The 12,385-nt window shown below is 36.4% G+C and overlaps 1 protein-coding gene across 8 annotated transcripts in view; it reads right to left on the minus strand.

The window, feature by feature from the left end:
- The window catches only part of CPEB3 (cytoplasmic polyadenylation element binding protein 3), a 78,243-nt gene that overhangs the window by 28,701 nt on the left and 37,157 nt on the right, over positions 1–12,385 (minus strand). For 4 of the 8 annotated variants that reach the window (XM_054163624.1, XM_054163629.1, XM_054163628.1 and 1 more), the window contains one exon: positions 400–423. The exons of the other annotated variants lie outside the window; for them this stretch is intronic. In XM_054163624.1, the coding sequence (XP_054019599.1) occupies positions 400–423 (24 nt within the window). The remainder of the gene's footprint in view (positions 1–399; positions 424–12,385) is intronic. 8 annotated transcript variants of the gene reach the window in all.

Genomic DNA, 12,385 nt, shown 5'->3' on the forward strand with positions numbered 1-12,385 from the left:
CTGCTCAAGGCAATCCAATGTCATACTCATTGTAATATTTGATGAAAGGTGTTTCATCTAAGAAAGGAAAAAAAGGCAAAAAGCTTTTTGTTTGTTTGTTTTTTAAACTCTATGCAATTAAAGTCACAAATTTGTGTCATGAAAGAGTATTTCCATTCAGTCATCCTCCAGTTTGCTAGTATTAGCGATACACTTGAAATCACCAGCTCAAGATCATCGTTGGTTTTAGCTGCAATTAAATGGGATATGTTTTGCAAATGAAGAATATGAGATTGATTAATATGAAGCAATTGATCAACCAAATGTTGTTAAAATAGGTGACATCATCTTATCATAAAAATAGTAAATATTTATTTCTCCTACTATTCAGCAAACAAAACATTTAGTAAATACTTTTACCTCTTCTCCGCCCATAGCTCCTGGCTGCATGTAAACACAGAAGAAAATTGTCGGTACAGCTGTCATTGAGCTCCAAAAGCAAAGAAAATGTAGCTTCTACCTTTTCTCTTTTTCCCCTCCCACCATAAAGAAGGAAGAGACATTCAAAAAGTGTAAGATAAAATTCAAACAACCCAAGATAAGAGAAAAAGTTTGATCATGACACAGCCTGGGAGGAAGGGATGGGGGAGAGGAAAGGGGGTTAAAAAAAAAGGGGGGCGGGGGGAGGGAACATAGCTCCAGTGCAAGTTTTTCTACATAACTTAAAAAATCAGGCATATCAGACTTACAGTACCATCACATAATGGTTATGGGTTTAGAGGAAAGAAACATCATAAACATCATCAACAGTAATCCTAATGAAAACAATTGATCAGTTGTGGAGACCATGCTTTCTGATTGTTTTAATTTAAATAATTAGCTGTCTGTAAATGCTAAAATCCTACTTAAAAAAAACCCAAACCAAACCAAGTCCATAAACAAACTCAGTAGCCAGTATGTTCAGATGAATAAAAACAGATTGACAAAGTATCTTTATAACTCCCAGAATTAACAGAGCATTTCAAGGAGACATGCATCAATGGCAAGATCCACAATGTTGTACACATGCTGAAGGGTATTTTGTGATATAATAGGAAATGCAAAAAGCAGCATTTTTTTAAGATGACATTTTAGAATACCAGAAATTCATCTGGAAAAACAGTGTCTTCTACACAGGGACTTTGATCTGTCACAAAAGACACCTGTGGTCTTCCAAGGTAATCAGATGTGGAAAGCTAGACATCAGCTAGTTTTTGAACAGAAAGCGACCTTAAGCAATAGGTAGTAGAGCCCTGTTTTGTTTCTTTCTAGCTTCACTGCAATCCTATATATATATATTCCACCTCCTTCCCAACCCCATTTCTTCTTTGCAGAACTAACACAATGTCTTCCAGACCTACTCTACACACTCAAGTTTTAGGTGTGATTCCTTCAGTTCTCCCCTAGAATCCCCCTTAGCACACAATCTAATTCCCACTCCCTCCTCTCCTATCCCATGTCCTCTCCATTCATCCTTTTTTTTCCCTATTTCTATCTTCAAATACACATCCTGAGGTGTTCCACCATACCTTCTGCAACCTATTTCAGCGGGTAGCTACTTTATTTGGCCAGCAATTACACATGACAGATAAGTTGTGGATAGTTAGGAGCTACTCATCTGCTGACTGGTCCCCTGGCTGTCACCTGAGTGGACCCAGGAGCTACCCAGATCAAGACTGAACCTCCTGCACAGGTACTACTAACCTCTCTTCTACCCAAGTAGCTTCCTCTTCAAAGCCCTGAAGAAACACAGTATCAGAAACCACATATCTATGCCTTTTTCTTCTGCCATTAACAAGGCAACAAAAGAGCAACCACATGAGTACTTCATTAGGAGGATTAAAATATTTCAAGGACTATGATGAAAGATGCTTCAAAATTTATGTTTAACGTACAGACAGTAAAAGCTGTTTGTGTGGGCAGCTATTCAGCCACAGCGAGACCATTGGTAAACTCTGAAACAAACTGCTACTTGCACAGGAAAGCAACAGGGAGAATTACTAATAGAGCTGTCTTTGCAGCAAGAACAAAATTAATCCTCCTTCTTCCCAGTTACTGCTAAAGTGTATTTCTTTGCTTACTATGATGGTAATGAGTCTCTGCCTGAGCTCATGTATCAAGTCCTTGTTTTAACAAATGCCTATATACCAAAAAATCAGCATGTAGCAAGGTATGGCTGTGAACACATTTTAAGAGTACTTTATTCGAAAGAGGTTTCTCAAACAGAATACTACCAATCCAAAAATCAAATATAGAAACACTACTTTGGTATGAGATGGCAAAGACCTCTGCATTTCTTTTTCACTTTAGATACTTAACGATAACATTCAGGCTCTGAACAATGTAACAGTACATGATAGCAGGAATCTACCACAGACTTCTACAAATTCCTGAATATTACTTTTATCTTATGTATGCACTCACATACATAATCTCTATGTCCTTAGGTATTTTTACCAAAGGTGTAATTACAATTGCCTATAAATTCTAGGGGGGAAATAGTGCAATTCACTTAAAGAGGAAGACAATCTAATCAGCACTTGATTATTTAAAACCATTTCATCACATTTAACAAAGTCTCACTATTGTTAATTGCATTTTAAAAAATATACACGCACAATTTGATGAGTAACTCAAATTTATCAAATATTTACTTCATAATGCCACTTTCCCCAACAAGTTGACAGTCATTCTGCATGGCAACTTAGGAATGTCAACACATTTTATTATGTTGCTTACACAGGATGCAAACCAAGAATGTGTCATTTGACACAGGTTACTTAAAAATATCTATCTTGCTCCTAAATCAGAGCTTAGAGCACAACAGATTTAATAGAAGGAATGGTTCCTCAGGTGAAGAATTTTGTAATGCCTCTAGTTGGAGTAAATATTTTAGAAATTGATTTTGAATTTATTCTTGAATCAAAACATTTAGAAGCTAATAAGGAAATCATTGCACTATTACAAAGAATGAAATTAGCAGTGTTATATATATGCGGTTACTTTCTCTCTTGAGCAATTCTAACAGAAGACAAGAGAGACTGGGAGCTTCCAAAGTGGTACCTCCCACATACTGTTTTTATTGCCACATGTGAATGCCACTTTGCACAGAAAGGTTTCAAAATACGACGCAGAAGGGATTCTTTCCTAGATACCTTGTAGAACATTGATGAAACCAGCTACTTTAAGCCATTAGTGCATTTTCCCATGTAAAATGTGAAACTGTTGCAAGCAGGCACTCAGCAGTTGTGCAACTCCCAAAAGGATCACTACTGTGTTAGTGTTTCTCCATTCCTTCACCAGCTTTCTTTAACTGACAGGTAGAAAGTTACACAACCGCTATGTCCCAGTTTGCGTGTACTCAAACACAAAGGAACGACACATTCTTTTTAACCCCCCGGTAACTATTCTCCTGAAGCTATTAAACTCACTTCCTCCCAGAAGCTGAATATATTTTTACAAAAGCGAAATTGTACGTTGAAGAACAGAATTCTAAGCTTTTAATAAACTCCCCAAACTTCAAATCTTGCAATGCAGTTAAGTAAACTCAGTGTGAATGATAGTGGAACTGCCAAAAGCCTGCAGCTAAGATTACCCATTGTTGCAATCAATCCAAACACACTCAACTGAAACATTCAAATTTTAACTAATTCTCAAAGAGAGCTGTATGAAATTAATGAAAAAGAACTTGAAAGGCTTGAATTTCGCAAGTCAAGGGAGAAAAGGTCTACTAGCAGCAGAACATACTTGCAAAATTTTAAGATGACACAAAACTCCTGATATGACCTGGTTTGTGAGGTGAACATAGCTGTATGGCTCACAGAAGCACACATTCACACAAAGTAGCCCTTAATGAGTTGGAGGGAAGACATGACTCAGCAACCCTTGCCTTTGGTCCTGGAAAGGCAGAGGACCAGAACATCCACAGTGTGACTGCTGGCAAGAGCAAAAAGGTTACATGTACAAGGGAAGTTGCTCTCACTTACTTGATGTATATACTAAAACCCAAGAACCTAATCAAGCAACAGAATGTTGCTTATTGGATATTGAGAACTAAACCACCTTCATTCTTCAGCTCACTACTTAAGCTGGGCATAAGCTTTGTTTTGCTGTGTTGTTTGTGTTGGATGGTTCCAACAGAAGAAAAAAAAAAAAGAAAAAAGAAAAAAGAAAAAAAAAAAAAAAGAGGAAAAAAGGGGACATTGTGTAATTTGTGTGCTAAAAGCAAACCATGTAAATAAACACCAGAATTGCACAAACGATTTCTGAGAATTATTACTGGTAAGGCAGGTGTTCTGCAATTCATCTGAAAGAGATGAACCCCAGTGACAACCTACAGAAAAGAAAGGGCTTTGACTAAAATGTGTTATAAACGTACTTTTGATGTAAAAATGTAGGCATGGACCACATAGCTCAGCTAGAATGCCTATGAGAGCTCACATGCAATGCCCTGCTGAGTAAGGCCAACGAACCATGCAGACTAATATTCACGTTATCAACGGTAACACCAGGAAGAGCATGTTAGACTGGCCATTATCAATGACTTGTTTTTCTTCTATTAAAACAGCATTCATAATTACTGGATGAAACACATTAAGAGGCACACTCTCAGCTACTTCTAATACCTGCCTGGAGGCCTTCTGCTTGTTCTTCTAATGCTTTTTTTGGAGCCTGATGATACTATCTGCTTCCACAAATTCCTGCGGCAGCAAGTTCCAACTGTAAACCACAGAAGCACTTCTTTTTGTGGGTTTTAAAGGGATCTATTGTAAGGTTCACCAATTGCCCCGTTAGTTCTAGTTCTATGGTGAACAGCAGTTTTGCATTCCCCTGTAGTTTTTCTAAGGCTCCATAGCATTCACCTTCAGCCTTTTCTTCCCCAAATTGAAGTGTTTCAGCTTCCTCAATTTCTTGGCACAGTCACAATAAATATAGACTATAAGAACAATTATAGGATCCAGAGAAAATTCTAGTCATCAGATATTTTGATAATATAAAATAAGGAAAAAACACAGCTAACAAAGACAAACAAACAAAATCAACAACCCAAAACAAAGAAAACCCCACAATCAACCAACACCCCCACCCCAAACAACCCAGAACAAAACAAACCAACCAACAAACCACCCTTCCAAAGGAGATGGAAACATTTGAAATGGATAAATGAAACTGAGGTTCATTATCAGCCTTATCAGCTTTAGCCAAGGCTGCATAGATAAAATGTTTTCTAACTTTTAAACAGTTATGTGCTGTCAGTGGTTTAAGGCCATGAGAACACTTTTCCACAGAAAACTCTGCATGCTTTAGGTTTCATAGTGGTTGACTCTTCTGGTCTCAAATCACACTTGTAACTGAGCTGGCTACATTCATACAAGGCTTGTAGTATGTGCTGTTTACAATACACTTCAGTTATAAAACCAGAAAATTAAAAACCTGGTGACACATGGGAAAATAAGGTATCAGTGATGACTACACAAATGCTCAACCTAGAAACATGTCATCTGACATGATTAAATTAAATGATGACACAACACATGGGTACAAGAAGGCATAATAACAACCTAGAGTTCAATATCCCTGTGAAGTTACAAAATACTTGCAAAACCAAAACCCATCTTACATCATCTCCTGGAGACAATAGATATTATTAATGTGAAACAATGAGTATACACTCTAGCCACTTAATCACTAGTTAAGAGTTCGGTTTTTATGGATCAGGAGCTGTGGGGGAAAGTTCCCCTGGGAAGACAGCTGGCTACACGAGGGAGAAAGTCAGTAGAACAATTAAAAAGCTTGATCAAAACACAATTGCTTTCTTAAAACATATTTTTCCATATGCTGGTATTTATTCAACATGTTACTATCACCACCACCAAGAAAAGGTTCTATATAGAAACTTGAGCATTGCTCACCTCCATCAAAGAGATCAAAAGTTTTCAGCAGTTTCATATGGCTTAATTAATAACTTGTGAGGAAGAACTTTTTGGAGAGCCTCTCCAAATGCATCAAAACTTACATAAAACTCTAGTAAATCCAGTCTTACAGACAAGCTGTATGTTCATATGAGAGATAATGCCAAATTAATGCCAAATGTATTTTAAATAAGATTCTAAGAGCAACATAAAATTGGCAAGCTGTGAAAGACCCTTCTTTACAGATTTCAGCAGGGTATGGACGGGACCAATTTGTGATAGAGCCTGAAAATTGTACATGATGCTCCTTACTGGAACTCTGTATAATGAAGGAATTGAAAACACATTTATTGTAATGCTGTTAAATTAGGTTGGACCATTAACCATTAGAGGTTTTCAGGAGGAGACTTGATGGGGTGCTGGGTACCATGGGTTAGTTGTTAGGGTGGTGTTGGATTGGTTGATGGGTTGGACGCGATGATCTTGAAGGTCTCTTCCAACCTGGTTTATTCTATGTATTCTAAAATAATATCTATTGGTCAGACATATCCCTCAACATTTTTTATTTATTTAAGATGAGCTAAAATGTCTAAACCTTAATATTCTAGATGCCAAATAAGAGTGACTTGCAAATTACTGACCTCTGATCTCAGCAAGACTTCTTTTCTTTTTTATTCCTCCTCCCTCCCCCCCTTTACTTTATTAGAACATGGGATTGGAGCTGCACATTGTATATGGATCACAGCATTTGTGAAACCATAAAACATTAACTCAAAAGAGCTAGATCTATATTCCATTCAAATCATAGCTAAAAGTGAATCTGATTAAAAAAAACACCACAGAAAAACCCACACATAAATGAGTGACACCATTTGTTTGTATTATGGCATGTTACAGAGGAATTAATGAAAGTATTTTGAGACTTTTGAAAACCTTCTTCACTGATGGTACTTTTCTTAAAAGCATTTCTTACATTCACTTAAATAGCATTATCTCTATGGAAGGGAAATAAATAAGTAAATAAAATCAGCACTTCCAGACTTGAAGTTTTGGAGCTAGAAGTGCTACAGAAAGTTTATTTGACACTTCTGGGAATCTCCTTGATTTGTAAGATACCAGAATCTTCCCATCTTAGAAAATTAATTTGTAATCTTGAGGCAGTCAGCAGTTCAGAACAATTCTTGCTTTAGGATATTATGACTTCTCCAATAATTTTCGAAGACCAGAAAAGAAAATACTTCAAAACTTTTTCTTTTGAACAACGGATCTTTGAAGCTCTTAAGAATTCTGGACATTTACAAGTGAATTACACTGCACACACCCTGAACTGCTTAAGAACTTGTTTTGCTAAAATGACCCCCACAAAAAAATTAGTAATTTAGGAAATCTATTTTTAAGTCACTAAAATACAAAGATTGAGATCAAGTATTTCTGTGTGCATAATATGAAATGCAGATGCAAGAAATGGATGCAACAACAGCCAATTTTTTTTGTCAACTGATTTGAAACACCTACAGTTCTCTAACCTGTCTCAAATTAGCCATGTGAAAATTTTAAAAAATCATAGTAGCAATGCCAGCAAGACAAATCAAAAGTTCTTTTATTGATCACCCTGTCAAGTCCATGCTACTCTGAATGGTCAAGGTTATCAAATGGGCAGAAGGGAGAAAAATAATGATAATAAAAATGCACTGAATAAGAGCTAGGTAAGGAATCTTTGTAAAAGTTGGAGACAGATGAAAGGCAATAGCAGAAGTGGAAGCAGTTTGAGTAACTTAATTTGTAGCAAACAACTTAAATTACACATGCAGAAATGTAGTTTAGATTCAACATTTTTACTAAATGAAGTAGGGGTCAAGGTTGACAAGAATGGTTTGCATACAAAGATGAGGACAGTGCTCGATGCAGCACAAATTTACTGCATATAAAATACTATTTCTTGGGGGGAATGGGGGAAGTCTGGATTTTATCCAGATAAGAGGCAAGCCTATAAATGAATATGACATGACTCAGTACATCATGTACATAAAAGTCAGGGGGGAAATAGGAATTATATTTGAGAGAATAAATAATTCAATTTAGCTCACTAGACTAATTCTTGTGTTGTTTGTCATAGTGTTTGTACTGAGCTTTTTGTGCTCAGAAATTTATTTGCTTCCAAAGAAAGTTTTCTATACTTGAATCTTTTATTTGTTGAACACTCACCCTACTTTTTCAGGGATAGGATTTGAAATGATCTTTACTTCAGCATTTGGGATTTGAGGGGTTATTTTTCATGATGAGCAATGCAACAGTACAGCTCATTTAAGAAAATAATGCTCATTCTTCCCATTTTTCCATAGCTAGAAAAGCTGTTCACAAAGAACAAAACTTTTAACCTTTGGTCTTTAAAGAGGTCTTTGACAGAAAACATTAAATGCAAATAATTTGGGGTTGGGGATGAATTATTGCATATCTGAGTGATTCAAAAGGCGGTTCTCAATTTCCACTAATAGATGGGCTGGATGCAAAGATGGGCACCGCAGTAATGATATTAGCCTCAACAGTCCCTTCTGGTTCCCTTTTCCCTAATGCCAGTGATGCAAGTTTTACAACAATCTCCCTGATAACATACATTTGTGTACAAATACAATTTAATTCTTCCATCAGAAAAATGCAATTGACATGCAAGCTGTCTGCTGTTAAGGTCCACACATTGGACTTTGAACACTTCATCAAACATGTAAACTACGTTTGATACTCAAAACTATAGTTTAAACAGCTTAGGTTTCCTTTCCTTAGTCATATTGAGTAGCCAAGCATCTGTGCAGGAGGAAGGCTTATTTTTTTATTTTTTTTTTAGCCTTAAAAAATAGAAAAGAAATGAAAATAGCTCATGATAAAACTCACATTTCTAACAGCCTGATTGATAGAAACTTCATGCTGCGTCTAAGATACTAAATTTACTTAATCCTGGACTACTCACATCTAGCATCATACATAATGCTTTGGAGCAGCCTGGCAAATCTTGTCCTTAAAATTCTACAGAAACTCGATAGAGAGGATCACACAGATGAAAGGAAAGCACATTGGTGAAATTATGAGTCTGGAAAAGTGGTAGAAAATAAAACAAACACAAAAGGGTAAAGGATGAGAAAGTTGGATTAAAAGGAAGATAATTTCAGAAATCTACCTTACTGGAAAGACTGATAAGAGGCATTGCCTTCAGCAACAACCAAATCAGACCTCAGAAAGTTCAGATGCTAATATAAAGAAATGAAGGGAAGATAGATGAAAAAGCATGTTGTAGCCTCCCCAGCCTTTTTTCCTCCACTTCTAAAGAATTTATTTATTAAACAGGTATAGGAGGGACTGAGATACCAGCTAGCCGGTTTCACAGCCCCCAAGGCATCATCAATACTGTTAGCACAGGTGGTTCTGAAAAACTTAACAAGGTTGTGTAAAGTGACAATTCACATACTCTCAGACACTTCTGAATCCTGTTACCTCTTCTTTTCCATACTTCACATCATTCATTTTTCCCCCTTGAATTAAATCAACTCTGATCTCTTCACAATTGAAATTAGGTCTAGTTTCACAAACTTTAGTTGCTCACTCAGTGCCTTCTATTCCTTTCTAGTATTCCTTACACATTAATAAGCTAGTAACACATTAGCAATCTGAGTTGGCAAAGGACTAATGAATTCCACAAATTCCTATAGGCAGGTATCAAACTACTAGAAGAGACTGATGTCTCTTAAAAATTAGCCCCAAAATAGTACCACTACAAACCCCAAGTTTGTATTAGGCATTAAACTACCAGCCCAATATTCTGCAAGACAAAAATCATTCAGTAAACCTTCTATTCAGAGTGGTTCATTTCAAGGTATACTAATTGGCTAGTGGCTATAGCTAAACACTAAATGTATTTGGAAACAATACTTAAGAATATAGGAAGAGCCAAGTACCACAGCTCTTAAGGAAACAAAGCAATTTAAAAAACAATAGAAGTGGGGTGGGGGTGGGGGGTGTGTGTAATAATTTTGTTGCCATTACAATTTCTGTCAATTTACCTAAATAATTATTGTTTATAGTAATAAAACAAACCCAAAAGGCATACACAAACATTTGAAAAGATGTCCCAAACCCTTGCCTTGATCTATTTTTCAAAGTATTTTCCTCAGAACAAACAGAACTAAATAACACTAACAAAGAGAAGTAAAGACAGTCAGATGGAGAGCAAGTAGTACCAGACCTCACAGATGACACATTTCAGTATGAGACAAGAATGTGTACTGGAATCAGATGAAACATCTGAAGCTCAACAGCAGTGCAAAGTCACTGTATAGAGGAACTTTAATAAAAATAGGATTTCAGCATTTTACAAAGGTGTGGGTATGTCCCCCCCACCATTTGCCAGTTAAACTACCCTCAGTCTAAAATTATACAAAAGTTCATCTGGGATCCCAACAACACAGCTGCATGCTTCCTTAGGAAGATCACATACTCTGGTTTATTCCTCAGCTCTCATTTTTCAGCTTCTATACTTCTTTCCCACTAAAGTTCATTGTTAGTTTGCTAGAGTTCACAAGAAGCATTAAAGATAGCTCACTGCCTAGCACATAGGTGACTGTGTATTCATGCTAACCTTTCAGTCCTTTTTGTATAGTTGATTAAAAAGGAGAACATACTACACTCAAGAGAACATCCATCATCCCCCAAACAGAAGCAAAGGCTGCAAAAATGCATGACTGCAGGTGGGAGTGAATATTAGCAAGAGAAGGGGATGAAGGACACATTTGAGTTAATTTTGGCAAGGCAAGTTAATTTATTTTCAAGTTTTGCTAACTATGCATAACTTTCAATTAGTACTGTAAACATCTACTAAAAGTACTGTCAATAGATTGTTCATACATGAACTTAGTAAATAACACAAATAGTTCCATTTATGCCACATTGCCCCTAGAAAAATATCAATTGTATTTAATAAGGTGCTGTAGATGAAGGTTAATAAAACTCTTCTACTGCTTAGCTCAGAAGGAATGACATAATTAACAAGTTCACAAACTGATGTCACTGCTTTATTAGAAACACTATTTAAATTAGAGCAATTTCAATTAGAGCTAGCATAGACAAAAGCTATAGTTTTTACCATTTGCAGAATGTTCCAACTCTACAAATTTGCACCTTCCTTTTGTTTAAATGTTCTTTAGGATTATGCTCAGATCTGTATGAATATTTGAACATTGCATTCCTCCCCAGAAGCCTGATTCTTGAGAACTTTGTGCACCTCTACAATGCAAACACGCTTATTATACACCCAGGCAACTGCTTGTATGTATACATAAACATTACACCATTAATGACAAGATGTGATTCATAATAATTATACATTTAGAAGTAATTTCTTCTATCTCGCTGATTTTATTATTTAAAAGCTCACTGCTTTGAGATGATGATGATTTAGAGCTTTGTGCAATGATGAACAAAATGGTGCTAGTATGCTCTACACTAAGCCCTGCCAACTAAGCAAGGAACACCTTCTCTCAAACCAAGCAATCCCTTCAGCATTTACAGACAGCAGCTCAAGACAGTAAGAAAAATCCCTAGTTTCAGGAAGGAATTTACTGTAATCAGTTAAGAACCCCAGCTGAAGTACAGTTGAAAGTATTGCCATCAAGAATGAGAAGAGAGGTGAAAACACCCCAGAACAAAAATTCCACCTCCCTACAACACATCAAGTAAGGTTTTTGCATTGCTGTTCACACAAGCCTGTGTCATCTTCCAGCTTCAAAGAACACCGACAGTGAGAAATTGAGCATTAAGTAATAACTTGTAAAGATTATTACTGTGCCTTTGCAGGGAAAGAGAAAAATGCTTATGTAGCAACGACTATAATAGAATGTGAAGGTCGGACTTGCAGACTCAGCAGACAGTGTTTGGTTTCAGAAATTATATCTACATATTACAAGTATTATGATTTAAAGAAGTTATGTAAGTTCTCCAAACTGTTCCAAAAAGGACTGGAAGTATGTTTCTTTCAGGAATTTTTATTTTGCTTTACTTATTTTATGTTTGGAAACCCAAACCACAACCATTCCAGGAGCACAGGAAAGAATATTTCTTTGACTAACTTTCCTTAGTGCATCTCCCCATGACAAAGGTAATGCATTACATTGAAATTGCACAGCTCCAAATTTCTCAGTTTCAGCTGCAAACAAGAGGATTTAAGTCACTGAAAGGATCTTTAAAGTTTGTATACTTGAATACTTGCTTTTACTGTCAACTCTTCAAAGACTTAAGAGTAAGAACTGACAGGTTTCACAGTACAGTAACTCTAGCTTCTAGGCTTTTAGTAATAGCCAAAAATAGCATGGCCTTGCCTAGTAAAGAATGGGAGGGAAGAAGAGATGCAGGAGAAAGAAATATGTGGGAACTTATGCAGACTTTTGATTTGCACTGAATTTCATTCAAAA

This window comes from Dryobates pubescens, chromosome 8 (genome assembly GCF_014839835.1).
Source record: "Dryobates pubescens isolate bDryPub1 chromosome 8, bDryPub1.pri, whole genome shotgun sequence".
Classification (NCBI taxonomy): Eukaryota; Metazoa; Chordata; class Aves; order Piciformes; family Picidae; genus Dryobates; species Dryobates pubescens.